Raw genomic sequence first — 20,986 nt, forward strand, 5'->3', positions numbered from 1 at the left:
AGCCATCAGAAAGCATGAGGTCAACGTGGAGGAAGATGGCATACTGGGTTGAGGAGGACAAGGTGAAGCAGATGGGAGAGAAGGTTTTGGGGTTTTGAAGGAACAAAGACAGGATGTCTTGGTCCTTAGTCCAAATCATGAAGATATCATCAATGAACCTGAACCAAACTAGCGTTTTGGTGTTTTGGGAGGCTAGGAAGGTCTCCTAGATATCCCATGGAAAGCTTGGCATACAAGGGTGCCATGTGGGCGCTCATGGCTGTGCCACAGAGTTTTCTTTATATACTTTCCCTACAAATAAGAAGTAGTTGTCGATCAGGGTAAAATTAGTAAGGTGTAAGAGGAATCAGGTAGTACATTTGGAGACTGAAGGATGTTGGGAAAGGTAGTGTCCAATAGCAGTAAGACCATGGGTGTGAGGGATGTTGGTGTAATGAGAGGTGGCATCAACAGTGATGACTAGGGATCGAAGAGGTAAAGGGGTGGGAATGGCGGAGAGTTTGTAAAGGAAGTGGTTTGTGTCTTTGACATGGGAAGCTAGATTACATGCAATTGGTTGGAGGTGTAGGTCAATGAGGGCTGAAATTCTTTCAGTGGGGCACAATAATCAGCCACAATTGGGCCTCCAGGATTGTTGTGTTTGTGGATTTTGGGGAGCATGTAGAAGGTGGGTTGCAGGGTGTGAAAAGGGTGAGGAGGGAAATGGATTCAGGGGATATGTTCCGGGAAGGGCCTAAGGCTTTAAGCAGGGATTGGAGTTTGTATTGGACTTCTGAGATAGGATCACTATGCAGAGTTTACAGGTGGAGGAATTCTTCTGCCAGGTAGTCACTGCAATTCATAACAACAGTGGTGGAACCTTTGTCAGAAGGTAGGATGATTTGGTCAGGATTTGTTTTGAGGTTATGTATGGCTGTTCTTTCTTGTACTGAAAGGCTGGTGTTCTGCCGGAGGGACTGGGAGTTGGATGGTGAAGCTAAGTTGGAGGTAAGGAATTTTTTGGCTCTGGATTTGGATTTTATGGAGGTTGGTAGGGAGGATTGGCGGATTCCAGTAACACTGTTGTTAACCTCTTCTCCAAAACCCTCAACTCCACAGAAGTTTCAGTCCTATCCAAAGGCCTCACCTTTAGTCCTACATCAAAATTTAACCATGCTGGACTTGTCAAAGTCATACTCTCCTTCTCCCAAACCCAGCAATGGAAGCACACCTTTGGCACCAATCTCTCCAACCAAAACCACCCAATTCCAACAGTGGACTCTGCCTCTTCTGGTTCATACCACCATCCAACCATGTGCCTCCCCCCCTCCCACCTAACCACTCCCTGGTCACCTTCTAGGAATTCCTTACCTCCAACTTAGCCTCACCATCCTACTCTAGGTTCCTTCCTCAGAACACCAACCTTTTAATACAAGAAAGAGCAGCCATACACAACCTCAAAACAAATCCTTACCTAGTCATCCTACCTGCCAACAAAGGTTCCACCACTGTTGCTATAAATCGCAGTGATTACCTGGCAGAAGGCCTCTGCCATTAATCTGACTCCTCCACCTCTATATTGCCAGAGTGGTCCCATCTCGGAACTCCCACACAAACTACAATCCCTGCTTAAAGGCTTAGGCCCTTCCCTGAACATCTTCCCTGAATCCATTTCCCTCCTCACTCCTATGACATCCCACACACCCACCTTCTACATGCCCCCAAAATCCACAAACACAACAATCCAGGATGCCCCATTGTGGCTGGTTATTGTGCTCCCACTGAAAGAATTTTTCCCCATGTTGATCAACACCTCCAACCAATTGCCTGTTATTTAGCTCCCACATCAAAGACACTAACCCATTCCTTCACCAACTCTCCACCATCCCCAACCCTTTACCTCTTGGATCCCTGCTCTTCACTGTTGATGTAACCTCTCCATACACCAACATCTCTCATGCCCATGGTGTTACTGCTATTGAAAGCTACCTTTCCCAATGTCCTTCAGACTCCAAACCCACGACCTCATTCCTCGTACACCTCATTAACTTTATTTTAACCCACAACTAATTCTCATTTGAATGGAAGGTATATAAACAAATCTGTGGCACAGCCATGGGCACCTGCATGCCACCCTCCTGAGCTGACCTTTTTATGGGCCATCTAGAGGAGACCTTCCAGTCTAGTTCAGATTCATTAATGATATCTTCATGATCTGGACTCAGGGCCAAGACACCCTTTCTTCATTCCTTCACAACCTTTATACATTCTCTCCCATCCGCTTCACTTGGTTCTTCTCAACTCAGCGTGCCATCTTCCTAAATGTTGACCTCCTCCATTCGCTCCTCTGTCCACATTAAACTCACCAACCACCTGACAGCTATCATTCCTTTCACACCAAAAATTCCTCCCATTTAGCCTGGCTACCAGGAGATTTGCAGTGACAAAAAACTCCCTTACTCAGTGTGCTGAGGGTCTCGCCAAGGCCTTCACAGACAGGCACTATCCCACAGACCATTTCCCCTCACAACCCCAATCCTCCTATCACCCCCAAGAACCAGCCACAGAGGAGTGTCTAACCACATCTTTCACCAGGCCTTTGATTACCTATCATTGTGCCTTGAAATGAGGGACATACTACCTGAGATACTTCTCACCCTTACTGAAGTGGTGTTCCATCACCCCCCAACCTCCATAATATTCTAGTCCATACCTATACCATTCCCAATCACAATCCCTTGCCACAAGGATTATATCCCCATGGAAGACCCAGATGCAAAACCTGCCCAATCCACCAAACCAGCACTTCCTATTCCAGGCCTGTCACAGGTTTATCCTACCCCATCAGGTGTCGGGCCACCTGTGAAATTAGGCATGTCATTTACCAGCTCTGCTGCAATGACTGCACAGCTTTTTATATCGGTATGACTACCAATTACCTGTCCACCATAATGAATGGTCACTGTCAAACTTTGACCAAGAGCAAGTAGAACACCTTGTGGCACAGCGTGCAGCTAAACATAACACACCTAATTTCAATGGCTGCTTCACTAGCTGAGCCATCTGGATCCTTCCATCCACAATCAGCTTTTCTGAACTGTGCAGATGGGGGTTTTCATTACAACACAGTCTCCACTTCCATAATTATCCCGATATCAATTTACAGTAAAATACTGACCCCCTCCCCACATCCTCCACCAAACAGTTTCCATCCCCTCTGTCCTACCATCTCCTTCCCACTCTCATCTTACACCCTGCTTATTTGCAGCTCCCTGCCATTGCATCCACCTGTCTTTCCCCACTCCTCTCCTTTTCTGCTCTTTTTTCCCCACTTCCCCATCCTACAACCTCCTGATGCTGCACCTGTTAGCATCCCAGTCCCTGCATACTCCACCAGACAATGTTCATCTTTCTCTCCCCACCCACACACTACTATCCTTTCCCCTTCCCCGTTCCCCCTAGATTGCTGCTAACATCCCCTCTGATAGTTGCAATCTGGCCCGAGACACTGAAGTTGGCAGTTTTGTGTGTGTGAGACATGCTTGCTGGTGTGTATGTGAATGGTGTGTGTCTCTCTCCTTTACCAATGGAGGCTGTGGCAGAAAGCTTAATGTAAGCGTCTTTTAATCATGCCTGTATGCAACCTGATGTGCCTCCTTTATGGAAAGTAGCAATCTGTCTTTTCTTGCATTGTTGATATTCCTACCTGGAGTTCCCATTGTTTGAAACAATATGATATGTGGCACGTATTTCAATCAATAGCTTTTGTAGTGAAATATGGGAGTCAATAATTTTTTGTTTATTCATCCACTGTGAGAATTGCACCTCACTTACCATGAGGACATCTCACTATCAGTTTACATTATTTGCCATTTGTACCAACTAGCAATTGTTTGAATATAAATGAAAAATGTGTCTAGGGCAATTTCAGAGCACCTTTTGTTTAAAAGTCTACTGTTACATTACTAGTGTATTGTTTTAAGCTACGTATCTTTCTAAATAATTGCCATTGTGATACAGGTACTATTATGTTTGGAATGATTAATATTTCATTTTCTTTTTCTTCCTGTATTGCTCAGTAAAATTCTAAATAAAATTTAACTTGCTCCTGTTGTTTTCAGAAGAAAAAAGATTTTTTTTTATATTTCCTGGGTTATTATTAACGTTTTTCACCATCAAATCATGCAGGAAGCATGCTGTTATAAGTACCTGATTTTAGCTTCACAAACCACTTTGAAAGAGAACAACAATGGTAAACTAACTTTTCTGTGATGTATACTTATATTTAGTTATGATAAAATATATAACATTATTGTTAATGTAACAAAAAGCTTTGACAATTGTTCCCCTTCCTTAATTTTTGCATGTAAATGAAAATGAAGTTTGCTGGCTTTTGATAACTAGTATGAAAAACAACTCTGTGTGCCCTCAGAATGAAAAAATACCACAGAATTATCGTGAGAACATTGTAGAGCATGCTGTGTATGTGCATCAGACAGTTGTGGAATACACAACAGAATTCCTGCTCACTCTCCGTCGAAGGAATTATGTCACTCCCAAACACTATCTTGACTTCCTCAATACGTACCTTAGATTGCTTGAAGAAAAAAATAATTTCATTCTTGCACAGGTGAGATATCATAGCATTTGGATTACTTAAACAGTTCAGAACGTATGTTAATTTATTTTAATTGAAGTTGCAGTCTAATGGCTCTTAAATTAGTTAAATTATTCAAAAGTCACATTATTTAACCTTAATTGTTCCTTTAATTAAAAGGACAATTCTGATATTGTACTACAGAAATTGTTATCATAATTTGTTAGTTTACAAATTTTTGGCACATTTGTAATGGACAATTGCACATAATTGCTAAGAGTGCAAAAATAGCTGTTTCCCTTTTTTTTTATTGTTACTGAACTTTTACAAAGTATAGGTCAAAGATTATAAATGGATCAGTAATGGCATGAATAAATCTGAAACTTGTTGCTTTCATTTATGTTTTATGTCCACAATTTGAAATCTATTTTAGGCAGCATGTCCACTTTCATGATTTAAAAAGAAAGATGTCTACTTCATAGAAAATAGTTGTATGGATTTGTACATTGGTTATTGTTTTCTGTCTGTCCTTTCATTTAGTGATATGTATATTAGAAGTTCATCTTTTCGTAGAAATGTTTTTAGCTGAATTATTTGTTCATTTTGAATAATTTCCCTGAGTTTATTTTTCTTTTGCATGGGAACATTAATCATCAATCCTCTTTTCTCTGTGTCTCATGTTCAAGATTAAGCAGCTGTTCACAACTTGTAGCTACATTAGAACGTACAATTTCTAGTTGGACATGTCCAGCTGAACTCATTGATATCTACTGTGCAGTATCTTTCCATCCAGTCACTATGACTATTTAGCTGTCCCTATGTAGTCCTTCTGTTTATTCATTCTAACCACTTTCTGTAATTTTTTTCTGTAAATTTTGCTAGTATCAACAAATTTTCATTTCCCAGGATCACTAAATTGATCAATAGTTGTGCTGTTCGAGACTTTCCTGTCTTAATAACTGCTGTATTATTTATCAGATGTTGTGTCAGGTAATGTTGTGGAAGCTGCACAATATTTCAACAAGGTAGCTGCTCATCATCTTCAGGTGCTTACTCACTTGTTGTTGCAGTGACTCATTACTGATACATATTCTGACTGCTTATTTAATGATGGAATCCCAGTACAAGAAAGTGGGTATCTTGACATGGGACACAGCATGATCCTGGAAAGAGAAAGATCATTTCATGTGCTTCCATGTACTGCAACTCCATCATTAAAGAAGCTGTCAAAATACGTAATAGAGACATGGAATTTCAACTCAGACTCAGCAAGGCATGGGAAATTGTAGAGATGGTGAGAGCAGTAAGAGAGGTGAGGATATAATGGCTATATCAAGTAACGAAAATTGTGTGGAGACAGAAGATGATCCAAGAAGACTGGAGGAAGGGAATAATTGTCCCAATCTTTAAGAAGGGAAATAGAAAAGAGTGCAAGAACTATTGTGGGATAAAATTGATGGGTCAGTGTGAAAAGATTTTTGAGAAAATTTTGGAAGCATGAATTCAGGCAAAACTAGAAGGAGAAATGAGAGAAGAACAATATGGCCTCAGAACAGGAAGGTCCACAGTGGATCTAATGTTTGCTGTAAGACAACTGCAGGAACAGCATTATGAATATGGAATAGATCTACTAATGACCTTCCTGGACATTGAAAAAGTGTATGATGGTGTACATAGAAGCAAAGTGTGGAAAGTTCTAGAGAACAGAGGAGTAGCAAAACAGATTATTTGGAGGATAAGGGAAATGTACCACGGAAGTGTGAGCTGTGTGAAAGTGGGAGGAGAGAGATAAGCTTGAATTGAACAGAAGAATGGCTTGAAGCAGGGAAGTGCACTTTCACCATTACTCTTCATTGTAGTTATGGATGATATAATGAATACAGTAGCACAAGTAATTGGTGAAGGAAAGATGAAAGCTATGGTGTTTGCAGATGATCAAATGATTTGGGGGAATCAGGAGGAGGAAGTACAAGAGCAGTTGTACGTATGGAAATGAACAGTACAGGAATATGGGATGAAATTTAATATAAGTAAGAGTGATATTATTATCAGAACAAGACCGAAGGAGAAAGGAACAACTGGAAAACAATTGGTGGTGAATAATTGAGGAGAGAGGAGTGTTTCAAGTACCTAGGAAGCCTGATACAGGAAGATGGAAAAAACAACAGAGAAGTAAATGAGTGCGGAAAGAAAAGCAGAAGCATTTCGGAAAAATGTCAGAAGTCTGATATGGAGCAAGGATGTACCCCAAATTAGTAAAAAGCTTATATACTGGTCATACTATGTCCCAATCCTGACATATGCATCTGAAACCTGGGTTATAAAATGAAGAGAGAAAAGAAAAAGTACAAGCTAGTAAGATGAAATTCTTGAGGAACAGTATTCGAGTGACAAAGATAGACATCTTAAGAAATGAGAGGATCAGAGAGTTAGTGAAGGTGGAACCATTGCAGGAGGAGATAGAGAAATCAAAGCTGAGATGGTATGGGCATGTTAAGCGAATGGAGGAGAAAAGGATACCCAGGAGGATACACAAGATGAAACTGGAAGGAAAGAGACAAGAGGAAAACCAAGAGACAGATGGCTGAAAGGAGTGGAGGAATGCATCCAGAAGAAAGGAGAAGACTGGACCAAGGTGAAGATGGAGAGATAGTGGCAAGATAAAAGAAGATGGAGGGGGCTTATGTTCCAAACAGACCCGGCCAGAGGCTGGAAACTGTTCAAGATGATGATAATGGTGATGATGAAGGCTTCGGAACCAGCATTGGCAGTACCAAGACATCATTGGCTTCAAACAAATGAACCCGAGTCAACACAGACAAAGAATAGGAGTCCACACACTTAAACTGAGTACCAACATTCTGGCCATGCACACGCTGTGATGTGATTTGTGGCCATGTTGCACACACAAAGACTGTGACCTGCTTGTCTGACAGGGGGCACTAGACATTGCTCTGCTCTATGATTCATCTACTATGGCATTACAGCCCCACCCCTTGGTGCCTGCGCTTCTCTAGTGAGTCAGTGTATATGTTGGTGAGCCACTGCAGCAACATGATATAAATGTTGGAAGTGTGACTATTGTCTAACCTAGTTGTAGTAATTTCTTAATGAGCTATGACTATAAAGTTATTACAGCCTCACTTCTTTTCATCTGTCAAACTCTACTGGCACTTATTTCTTCTCATTGTGTGAAAATATTGCACCTTTTGTGGTCAATTATATAAATTCTTATATAGAATAATTTCATACTCTTTCATTTAGGGTCACTGAATAACATCAGTTAGTTTGTTTATCACTTTACAAACAATTCAAATATCTGATAATGGATAAGGACTTTACTCACCTAATTTCAGTTAATTGTGGGGCAAGAACACAGTTTTGAATATTTACATTTATTTATTAAATAAATCATTTTGTTATATCTTGAATTTCCTGCTCTTGGCATATTCATTTACTCAGTCGCTGTTACTGAAGGCCTTCTCTAATGTTAATAGCTTCTAACAGCCATGGTGCTTTCTGGTAACCCTTAAGACAACAAAACTCACAGTATCACTACATTAACATATAGAAATGTAACTGCTTCTCTTTGGCCTTTGATTTCTCATTTACACATGCCATAGAAATTCTTTAAACATGTGCACTTAAGTAAATCATAATTTAATCTCACAATTATTCTCTTGCTTCACAGATTGTTGAATGATTTCCATTTCCTAATTATGTCTTGGTGAAATTTATATTACACAAAATATCTGAAATAGTTTCTTTAAATTCAAGTATTACAGACATTGCATTTTTCATTGTGGGGGAATGGAAAAGGCTGCTTCAATAATGAATGAGTCAGTATATGCCCACATATCAGTATCATCCATTAACCATCTACAGTTTTCTGGTTGTGGTATAAGTGTAATTTGCATCTTTGTCTCTCGAGGTACATACTTTTCCTTTCAATTTAATGCCATTCCACTCCTCTTTCTTACCAATCATGCCGATCATGTTACACTTGAATGCTCCACCATTTCCTAATTCAGCTGCTATGTCTGTTGTCTTCAAGTTCCTTTTCAAGCTATTTTGTTATCATTCTTATTTTAGCCATCCTACAAGTCCATACCATTTCCACCTTATTCTTATGCTTTCACAAAGTGGTTGTACCTGTTGTGTTTTCTTCATTCTTGGCCTTATTTTTTGCCATGTTGCACTTCCTTGCTTGTGTTAAATCAGCCAAAATGATCATCTCATATCTGCACATAGCTCTAGTAGTAGCTGTATAACATTTTTTCTTTGCTGGTAAGACACTCAAGTACATTCCTCCTTACAAAACATTCATGTAATTTGTCTCTTGGAGAGCTATCATAGGCGTTTTCTAGAAATAAAAAAAACAATATTTACTTCTTTTTCTCAGTATTTTTTCAGTATCATTCTAAAACCAAAAACAAACTCTGTTGTTATCTTGTTATTTCTAAATCCATACTATTCTTCCTGAAGCTCTTATTCAATAATGGTTCATGAACGGGGTTCAGTAATTTTCTCCAACTTATGTCCACGGGACAGGAGTGTAGTTCCTCTATAGATGCCACATTTACACCTGCTTTCCTTTTTCGAGATTAGTTTAGTGATGTATTTTGTCCAGTATGCCTACATACATGTACCTTAATTCAGAGATCCAAAAATCTCATTTAAATTAATGGTTCTGCATTATATATGAATATATTTTTTTTATTTTGCACATAAACAGGTGGCAAGCAGTGTCTAGTTTCACTTGTGCAATATTTTTATTGCCAGTATGTATAAAGCAGAAAAAAGTTTGTATTATGGTACTATTCATTACTGCTAGTATCAGTCTAATTTTTACTGCTCTTAATGTGAACTGACTGTTTTAATCATTAATAACACTGTATAAGTCATAAATTTCTTGTGCTATGATTCTATTATAGTAATTTATCTAACTTTCTGTAGTTCATGTATTTAAAATGTTTAACAAAGCTCCAATAAATTTGCTTGCAATGTTTATCAGTTACGGTGAAACAAAGAAAGTGGAACATATGCTGATGCTGCTAATATTTAATATTTTGTTTTCTGGCTTTTGTTAATAAATGAGAAGCACAAAAATGAAACAGATTTGATAAACTGTTAGCTCAAATTTGTGTGAAATGTTTCTGCATTACTTTCAATGCCATAGTGCAGTTGTGGAAAGAATTGAATTTGTTTCAGTGTCAGCGTCTGGAAGTAGGGCTAGATAAAATAAGAGAAGCCCAGGAGCAGCTAGGAGAGCTTAATGCAAAACTAGCTGTACAGGAAGTAGCTGTGTCAGAGAAAACAGCTGCTTGTGAGGCTCTGCTCACAGAAATCAAGGAGGGTAAGTAAACCAAGTTTATTGAAAGGAAATATGACAGTATAATGAAACAGTTATTTAGTTTTGTTTCATAAACTTTATTGTTATTGCAAAACCTAGGTTTTGGTTATAAACTCAATTTTTAGTACACAAATGATCACAGAGATAGCAACCAAGTAAAGGAAAACATGTAAACTTTTTAATCTGTTTGTTCTTGACTTAAACTATAAAGTTGTCTCTGTTGACGATTTTGACACACTTAAATTTTTATTTACAATAACTATGAATAATGTACACTGGAATAGAGACAGGTAAACAGGAGTTTGTATCATTATCTGAATAAAGACACCCAGGATGATTATTTATTTTTCTATTTAGAGGTTGTATCATTGTATAAAAGGAGTGAATAATTTAAAGGAGTCCACTCATTCAATATCAGATGTGGGGATGCACACATCTGTTTTTTAATTTCTAGTATTTCCAACTGAATGAACTTTGCACCATCTCTCTCTGTGTGTAGTTCTACATCTAATACATATTTAGTATAAGTAAAGTGTCAGCAAAGAATGAATTTGGCTTCTTTAATCTACAGCTTCTGTGGTATTCTTTGAGCATAGTATACACTGACCTCCCAGTCTGGCCAATATAGTAGGAATGACATTCTTCACAGGTGAGCTTATAAACTCCACCTTTCATGATGCCTGGTTGAAGAAATATCTAGCTAATGTCTCTGAAACATAGAAAGCACAGAAGAACCCTTTGCCTTTAAAATGTTGCTTGTCCTACTAGAAATTTTACATATAAAAGATAACCCCTGTACCATTTCCTTTTGGACATACCCTTATTGTTCTCTGGGTATGGTAGGGATCTGGTTTACTTCGTCAGTGTTTTATTTAGAAGGTTGTCAATAATTTTGGATTGAAATTAATTATTTGTAGCAATATTGTGGTAGTCTTGTTGGGACATCACAATAGAAAGGAAATGGTGGAGTGCTGTATGTTTGTAGGATATTGAAAGGAAGTGATGAAGAATGGGTTGGTAAAGGGATCTTCCTTGTAGATTTTAAATTTATGGACGCTATCTTCTGTCTGTAAGTTTATGTCTAGCAGATTAATGGTAGGGTCTAATAACACCATACTGACCTTTGTGTTGGGAGGATATCAAGAAGAGAGCATCTCATTTCAGGACTTGAGAAAGTCATAGCCTAGGTGGAGTCATTTATTGAGGTGTCCAAGGCATGGATAGCACTAGATGACAAGGGTTGGAAGTGCTTCTGAGGGCTTTTTTTATGGAGCAGATACATTTTCTGTGGATGCCAGACTGTAGGGAAGGGAACTTTTCATGCAGAAGCAGTGGTAGCTGTCAAATTGTATTGTTGCTAAGTGATTGGGTTTATATTGACTGAGATTGGATTTGGGCTTCAGTGAGGGGGGAGGGAGGGGTTTAACAACAAGGAAGATATCTTTGAATCTGGAAAATGATCAGATAAATTTGAATTAAGAAAAGGAGTTAAGCTGTTGCAGGAAGTGGAAGAGCTGTTCTTCACCATGAGTCCAAACCACAAAGGCATTGTCAGTGTATCTGTACCAAACCAGGGTGCCCATATTCTATACAATGAAGAATGCCTCTTCCATGCAGCCCTCGAAAAAGTTGTCATAGGAAGGTGCTATTCTCGTTACCATAACAGTCTACCTTGATTTGTAAGTCTGGTAGCCAGAAGTGAAGTACTATGGGCAAGAATGAAGATAGCTAGTGTGACAGTGCACCAAGTTTTAGAAAGAATTTGATGACCATTTGCAGAGGTAATTTGGGGTCTGACTGTGAGGCTGTGTGTGCATGTGGGATGTTTGTGTGGAGTGAAGTTGCAATGATAGAAACATGGACAGTTCCTATTGAGAGGTGTGTGAAAGTATTTAAGGTGATCTGGGAACTGGTTGGTGTAATTTATGTAGAATTTCACGTGTGATCGGTGTGATTGTTGTTTGGCTAAGTCTCTTATACAATCATTGAAGATCTGGAGTCAATTTGTTTGGAGCTGTACCTCAGTCACTAAAACTGAAACCTTTAAAGGATCAATTTGTCGTCCACCTGCCAGTCTGTCTGTCTGTCCATCTGTTGGGGCAACTTCTCCTCAGGAATAGGTGGAAGTATCAACTTGAAATGCATGTCTAATACTAAGGTCTATGGTCCCTAGGTCTATGGTCCCTTGGTGGTGTAAAAACTTTAAGCTACTTAGTCAATGCAATCAAAAGTTATGGCCACATATATCCCATATTTTGATACTCACCAGTTCACTCATCAACACCTATAGGGTACTTCCCTTTGACCTAGAATCATGAAATTTGGCAAGAAGCAAGGTTTCATAATAAAAGTAAAGCAAAAATTCAAAAATTGTTAATTTGCAATCGCATCATATATAAATTATTTTATGTCATTTGTTGTCCATCTCTCTGTTTGTCCATCTGTTAAGACTCCTTTTACTCAGAAAATTTATACCAAATATTAACATCTATGGCCCCTTGGCGGTGTAAGACACTTAAGCTTCTAATTCAATGCATGGCCATTTATGTCGTATAAATGACACTGTTAGCTGCAACAGGCAGAAGACAAATTTTGTTGTGTTGCACATTTTAGTGATTTTACCAAGATAAACTCACACTGGTGTATTCTTCTTCAGCACACCAATGTATAAATATTCACAAAGCAACAACAAATTGAATAATCCGTGCAATATGTACTTTTTTACATATATATATATATAATCTTATTTCTGAATTTTCCTTTGTCAGAGATCGCACTTACAAGATGTGACTGCCAGTTTGAAGTACTAGACTCGCATATTTTACTGTTTGCATCACTTCTTCATAATCTTTCATTGATTGTATCAATACCTGTTTGCATTATGATATACTGTGAAATTTTTAACATTTGTGAGTGCCACGATGAACTCGTACTGTAATCATCAATTGTAGGTTTAAAATTAATCATGCTCCTTTATAATTTTTGAGAACAGTAGGCCCTCACTCATTCAAAATAATCGTTCACTAATTTCATTGTATAATTACAAGCAAAATAGTTTATTTTTGAAAATTTTTAGACACTCACAAAACCATATTTTTTGTAAGTTAACAGTATGTTTTTTATATAAGTAACTTCTTTCATAGCATACCAGTGTTTATGATTCACAGGCATTGCCAAAGAATGCACCACTCCTGAATTTCATTGTATTTCAATGCAAATAAATGTGCATTTTTGAGGATTTTCATAAGCTGCCTTTGTCCTTTGCATAATCTATAAATAATTTGTAGTAAACTGGCATTTGTGGTTTAGTTACAGTTGCAGATATTCTAACAAACATATTGTGTTACATCTAATTTTCTCATAAAGAGAAGTAGCACTATATATTACCTACATTTATAATAAATTAACTCTGTTTTTGAGTTTGCTAACAACTATAATCAACCTCATAATGTTTTAGAAATTAGTAATTTTTATGACAGGTTTTTGTGTTTCCTTAATTGAAATCCTTTTTTTGTATATTTGCTTCAATTCTTCTAGGGAATTAGCAACTTTTTAACTAAAGAGATTAAAAGGTAATCAGTGGGCTTACATTAAAGTTATTTGCTTACTGCCCCATAATACATCTCACCATCCAAAATGCATCCTCACTGTGAATGCTGTTCTCGAACGTGGGATGATTTGATTGTGATTCATAAGCAGCTGGAAGCTGCCCTGCCTACTGTCAAACACTAGCGAGCTGCTGTGAATCAGTGTGTTGGAAGAGCTACCAAGAGTTGCGTACCTGTGATGCCAATACTGCAAGTTTCTCAAGCACTATCCTCTCCTGTGGATCCTGTCTCCTCTGCAGAAAGTACAGGATTTGTCATTTCTCATCATATTGATTGAGGAACAGTGTGTCAATGATAGATAAAGGTGTACTGTACAGGGTTTACAGGGACCAAGGAGCACTTAGGGTGTTGTACCAATCCTCCTATCCACCAGGTGTCTTGTGCTATCCTTCACTGAGACTGAAACTGAGCCAGTGGGATTCACTTTGCCTGTTTTGTGGAAACCTATTTTGTCCAGTTTTCAGAGGAGACAGACACAAAAGGGTAGAAGTTTGTTAATCATCGGCTGTTCAAACGTATGGCAAATGATGATACCTGTTAGGGAAATGGCAGCAAGGGACAGGAAAGGACACCAGGTGCACTCAGAATGTGTGCCAGGGACACTGATTCAACATGTTGAAGAGGCTATTCAAGCAGCCACTGAGGGAATGGGGTACAGCCAACTGCAGATAGTGGCACACATTGGAACGAATGATGTCTGCCATCTGAGTTCCAGGGTCATACTTGAATCATTCCAGCAACTGTCAGAGAAGGCTGAGAAGACTAGCCTTGTGCGTGGAGTTTCAATGAAGCTCACAATTTGTAGCATTGTCCCCTGAACTTATCATGGCTCTTTGTTTCTGAGTCAAGTGAAATAACAGAAACAGACACTTTGAAGGTTCTGTGATGAGCTAGGCTGTGACTTTCTGGACTTGCGCCATAGAGTTGAGAACTTATAGTCCCCCCTAAATTGGTCAGGTGTGCGCTACACATCATAAGCTGCTACTTAGGTTGCTGACTGTGTGGAATGCACAGAATGGGAGAATGTTTCTTTTTAGATTAGGTGACTCTCCATCCAATCCAGATAACTATAGCTGAAGGAAATCCAGGAATATGAGTGTAAGATCTAAAGAAATGCCTCCCAAAGATGAGAGTATTAAAATCCCAATGGTTAACTGCCAAAGCATTTGCAGGGAAGTGCCAGAGTTTGAAGTGCTTCTGAAAAGCAGTGAAGCTCACATAATAATTGGTACAGGAATCTGGCTGGAACATGTAATTGATATCAGTGAGGTTTTTGTGAAATGTTTACACATCAAGAGGACAGGCAAATGGAAGATGGAGGTGGTGTATTTGTCACAGTAGACAAGGAACTCAAACCACCAAGATGGAAGATTCAACTGCATGCGAGGTTGTTCGGGCAAGACTCAGTATCAGGGGTGGGCATAAGGTGTAATCAAAAATCTTAGAGAAAATCTCAGTTCAGTTGCGTGTAAGTTGCCCAGTCATTTTGTAATCATTGATGGAGACTTAAATCATCCAACAATTAATTGAGAAAATTACTGTTTTGTTAGTGGTTGGCTTGAAAAAGGCATCATGTGAAACATTACTGAATGCCTTCTCTGAGAACTACCTAGGACAGGAACCCCACTTGTGATGAAAACATATGGGAAGTAATGGCAATGAATAGACCTGACCTCTTTGAGGATGTCCACCTCGAAACTGGTATTAGTGACCATGACACAGTTGTGGCAACAGTGATTACCATGGTACAAAGGATGACTAAAACAAGCAGAAAGATATATATATGTTCAGTAAACTAGACAAAAGAACAATAGTGTCATATCTGAATGAGGAACTTGAACTTTTAGCACAGAACAGGAGCATGTAGAGGAACTCTGGCTCAAGTTTAAAAGTATAGTTGACCATGCACTGGATAGATATGTGCCCAGTAGAACAGTTTATAATGGGAGGGAGCCTCCATGATATACAGCCACTGTAAAGAAACTTCTAAAGAAATGGAGATTATTGCATAATAGGTGTAAAACAAAGTGCAGGGCTATACATAGAGAGATGCTCAATGAAAAGCATTTGGCTCTCAACGTAGCAATGTGTGATGTCTTCAATGACTACCATAGCAGAATATTGTCAAATAATCTTTCACAGAACCCAAAGAAATTCTGGTCATATGCAGAGGCTGTTAGTGGCGCCAGAGTTACTGTCCAGATGCTAGTGATGCAATGGGAAATGAAATTGAGAGTAGCAAAACAAAAGCTGAAATGCTTAACTCCATTTTCAAATGTTCCTTTACAAAGAAAAACCCAGGAAAACTGCACCACTTTAATCTTCATATCACTGAAAAGATGAATGAAATAAATATTAGCATCGATGGTGTCGAAAAAAAGCCAAAATTTAGCGTCAATGGTGTTGGAAAAAAAGCCAAAATCGTTAAAACTGAACAAAGCTCCAGGGCCCCATAGAATCCCTGTCGGATTCCACACTGAATTTTCAGCTGAGTTAACCCCTCTTCCAACTATAATCTATCATAGATCCCTCAAACAAAGAACCAAGCCCAGTTCTTGGAAAAAAGCACAGGTCACACCCGTCTACATGAAGGGTAGTAGAAGTGACCCACAAAACTACCATCCCGTATCCCAGATATCTTTTTCTTGTAGAATCTTAGAACACATTCTGTGCTCAAACATAATGAGTTACCTTGGCACTCCTTAGTGCCAGCCAGCATGCATTCTGAAAACACTGATCATATGAAACTCAGCTGCACTTTCAATACCAGAGAAGGAAAGTTGCTACTCACCATATAGTGGAGGTGCTGAGTCACGATAGGCACAATAAAAAGATTCACACACTCGTAGCTTTGGCCATTAAGCCTTTGTCAGCAGTAGACACACACACACACACACACACACACACACACACACACACACACAATTGCACACACGTCTGCAGACTCAGAGAGCTGAAACTACACTTTCTCACATTACATACTAAAGGCTCTGGATCAAGGCAGTCATGTCGATGCAGTATCTCTTGATTTTGAAAAGCATTTGACTCAATACCACACCTACACTTATTGTCAAAAGTATGATCATCATATCAATTTGTGACTGGATTGAGGACTTTTTGGTAGGAAGGACACAGCATGTTATCTTGGATGGATAGTGATTGTCAGCTGTAGAAGTAACTTCAGGTGCACCCCAGGGAAGTGCATTGGGACCTTGCTGTTCATGTTGTGTATTAATGACCTTGCAATCAATATTAACAATAAACTCTGACTGTTTGCAGATGATGCAGTTATCTAAGGCGAAGTACTATCTGAAAGAAAGTACATGGCAGACTTCAGTTTACTGGTAGAATACAGGGGAAGTGCAATCTGTCTACAAAGTAGAGTGCATACAAATCACTCGCATGAATAGTTCTAGAATATTGTTTAAGTATGTGGGACTCATACCAATTAGGACAATGGGGGATATGGAACATGCATAGGAAATGGCAGCATTAATGGTCACAGGTTTGTTTCAGCCATGGGAGAGTGTCCCAGAGATACTGAAAAAAACTGAAAACTGAAGGACTCTTGAAGCCAGGCAAAAACTATTCTGAGAAAGTCCATTGACAAAGTTTCAAGAATAAGCTTTGATTGAAGACTCTAGGAATGTACTACAACCCCTTACATATTACTCATATAGAGAGTGTGAGAATAAGATTAGAATAATAACAGTATGCACAGAGCCATTCAAACAGTCATTCTGCCCTGGATCCTTAAGTGGATGGTACAGGGAGAAACCCCAATAACTGGTATAATGGGGTGTACCCTCTACCATGCACTTCATGGTGGTTTGCAAATTATAGATGTAGATGTTTTAATACTGACCAGCTCACTCATCAAAACCTACAGGGAACTGGACAAAATCTTCCCAGTTTTCAAGCCACATCAATTCCAATAAAATTCTCAAGCTTTCAAAGGCTAGCTCTGCCATTGTTGTCTGGAGTAAAACTACTGACTGCCATGACTGGCACTCTTTCTTGCTTATATACCCATGAATACAGCTGCTGGCACCAATCAGAGAGGGCTGAAACGATGCTTCTGCGAAAGGTGAGATGGGCAGCTCATAGCAGCTCTGCCCACTGTGGGAACAAGAGACATCTGGTGGAGCAAGGGGCTGACACCACATCTGAAACTGCTGCTCCTGCCTCCCTACAAGCGTTAAGCATTAGCTGTTGCTTCCTTTTGACATCCAAAGCCCGTTCCCACATCCAACCCTGTATGTAGCCTTGGCCTCTGTTGAAATTGTTGCAGTCCATTCAAATCTCAATCACCTCTTTTATAACTGAGTCCCAGTATGTTGATGCATGAGCTAAGACTCTTGTGTTTTCAAACTGTATTTTGTGTCTGTTTTCGAGACAATGCTCAGCTACGGCCGACTTATCGAGCTCCCTTTGCTTAATATGTCTCTTTTGCTTGGTACAACACTTTGCAACTGTGCGAGTTGTGTGGTGTATATAGATACTGCTGCACTTGCAAGGAACATGATACACTCCGGGCACATGAAGAGCTGTGTCATCTTTAAGATGATGCAACATATCTCATATCTTGGAGGCGGGCCGGAACACTGGTCTCAATCCATGTCTCTGCAGTAGGTGTCCTAACTTGCTGCTTGTTGCCCCACAGTATGGCATGAAATCTGCCAGCTTGGCTTCTACTGCTGATTCACAAGGCATCCTTCTTCAGTGACACCTGAAAGCATTTGCAATTTCTCTTTTGCTGTAACCATTCTCCCTGAACATGTGCCTCAAGTGCTACAATTCAGACTGTAGTTGGTCATAATCAGAAATAACGTTGGCTCTGTGTATTAACATGTTCAGGACCACTTTCTTGGGTACAGGGAGGTGAAAACTACCAGCATTCAAATGTTGATCAGTGTGCGTTGTTTTCCTTGTACAATTAATGACCAAGCTGGCCTCCTGCCTTCAGCTCAACTAAAACATCTAAGGATGGTAGCTTGCCTTCCTTCTCCATCATGATAGTAAATTTAATGTTGGGATGGGCACCTTTCATGTGATCCACAAACTGCTGCAGTTTATTGTCACCTTGAGGCCATATCAGGAAGGAGTCATTGACGTACCTAAGGAAGCAAGACAGACACAGAGTTCGGAGTCTGCACCTCAAAGTGCTCCATGAAGAAATTTGCAACTGCAGGAGACAGTGATGAGCCTATTGCTGTGTCAGTAATTTTACTGCTGATGACAATGGTGGAGCCATCAAAAACTCAAGAATTTTATTAGAATCAACGTGGCTTGAAAACTGAGAAGATTTTATCCAATCATGCCACAGCGAAAGACTCTGAGGATTCTGCAGGGTACCTCCCTTTGACCCAGTATCACGAAATTTGGCGAGAAGGAATGTTTCATTGTAAAAGCAAAGGAAAATTGTTGATTTTTAGGGTTTCATTCCTCAATCTGTAAATACAGAACCCTTATAGAATTGCTATATTGCTCATCTCTCTGTGTGTCCGATAGTTCAGAATGCTGTTTCTCAGTAACGGTAGATGTGTCTAGTTCAAATTTCTGTCACATATTAAGGGTTTTTGGTCCATTGCCAGGGCAAAAATTTTAAGGTTCTAAGTCAATTCAGTGATACAATATGGCAATTTATGTCACATATTTTGATACTCTAAAACTCACTCACCAAACCTGTAGGACACTTCCCATTGACCTGGATTTATGAAATTCGAGAAGAAGCAATGTTTCACAGTGCAAGTAATGTAAAAAATTAGAACATTTTAATTTGTGATTCTATCAGATGAAAAAAAACTTTCTTTTTCTTGCCTGATGTTTGTCTTTCACCCCGGTCAGCCTCGATGGAATACTATTGATTGTTATAACAATGTTCACCCACCTCATGGATGACTTTATGTTACATTTGTGTTAAAAGAATTAAAACATTCTTAAAAATCATGGAATCCCCAGGATCAGTGTCTTGCCACTATTAATGCTGATAACAGGCAAAGATTGTCAAGATTCTCATTTCCTGGTATGAATGAACTGTCTATATACAAAATTAAATTTTTACTTATCCCTCAGTGCAAGAGTCCTACTCGCACCTGGCCAATTTTTAGTTAAATCATATACAAAAATAAAGAGGTATCAAGTTTAAAATTTACTTCAATATGGCCCCTGGGGGTGTAAGCACTTAAGCTTCTGAGTCAGTGCAGTCAAAAGATATGGCTGTTTATGTCAATATGTGGGTACTGCAACCTCTCTCAGCAGATCCTATAGGGTGCCCCCTGTTCACCTAGAATCATGAAAGTTGACTAACAGCAAGGTTTCATAATGCAAGTAAAGGAAGAAATGGGAGAACTGTTAATTTGTAACTACATCACGTTAAACTATTTTTTGTCATTTGTTGTTTGTCTATTTGTCCAGCTGTTGAGATCCCTTTTACTCAGGAATGGAAAGAGGTAACAATTTGAGACCTATATCAAATACTAATGTCTCAAGTCCCTTTGTGGTGTAAAAAATTAAAGCTTCTACATAAATAAAATCAAAAGATATGGCCATTTGTGTCACATACTTTGACACTTGCAAATTTACTCATCAAAAGAACTATCAAACAGTCCAGGAAGGAATAACAACAATACTACGGAAGGAATAGTTTACTGATTACCATATAGATGAAACGTTGAGCCGCAGAGAGGCACAACAAAAATACTGCTTTACATTTAAACTTTAAACCAAAAAGCCTCGACCACCATCTCTGGCAATTGTAGCTGCAGAGTCACTGCCACACTAGCTAAAGACAGTGATCATGTGTGTGTGAAGTGTGCCTGAATGAATGTGTGTGTGTTTTCTACTTCAGAAGAAGATCTTTTGGCCAAAAACTTAAATGTATAGCTATCTTTTCATTGTGCATCTCTGCAACTCAATATCTTCTTTATAAAATAAACTAAATTACATTCATAATTTACTAGTGGAAACTATCAGCTTACTCAGTCTCAGTTACAGAGTATCTCCAGTAAATACTTTTGGGTTAAAACAAATTTTAATAATTTGCTGATGGGGACTATCAGTTGTCTATAATATACTCAGTTACAGTTTAAACAGATACACCTCTCATTTTTAAGTGAACTATAAGTATGTGACACTGGCTTACATAAAATGAATTAAATGAAGAAAACAATAAGCAACAGTGTTTCATTAAAAATTTATAGTTGCACTAATTCAAGAAATTTTAAGTAAAGGAACTCATAATGTGCCTGTTGCTTCATTCCACATTGGTTGAAAAAAAATTTCAAGAAGCATTTGAATCCACATAATATAAAAATGCATGTTCCAATCTAAGTAATGTGCAGATCGTAGCTATCCGCAGGTATATTTGCAGGAAGTTTTTGAAGAATCATTGCTATACAAGATTTTTAGTCATCTGGTCAGTTGGGTTATTGAAATAAAACAGAAAAC

The 20,986-nt window shown here is 38.8% G+C and overlaps 1 protein-coding gene across 1 annotated transcript in view; it reads left to right on the plus strand.

Annotated features, from left to right (window-relative positions):
• Positions 1–20,986, plus strand: part of LOC126484896 (dynein axonemal heavy chain 10) — a 1,141,797-nt gene that overhangs the window by 748,539 nt on the left and 372,272 nt on the right. Inside the window, exons 44-45 of the mRNA XM_050108495.1 lie at positions 4,412–4,609; positions 9,788–9,932. Coding sequence (XP_049964452.1) covers positions 4,412–4,609; positions 9,788–9,932 — 343 coding nt within the window. The remainder of the gene's footprint in view (positions 1–4,411; positions 4,610–9,787; positions 9,933–20,986) is intronic.

Source organism: Schistocerca serialis, chromosome 6 (assembly GCF_023864345.2).
Source record: "Schistocerca serialis cubense isolate TAMUIC-IGC-003099 chromosome 6, iqSchSeri2.2, whole genome shotgun sequence".
NCBI lineage: Eukaryota > Metazoa > Arthropoda > Insecta > Orthoptera > Acrididae > Schistocerca > Schistocerca serialis.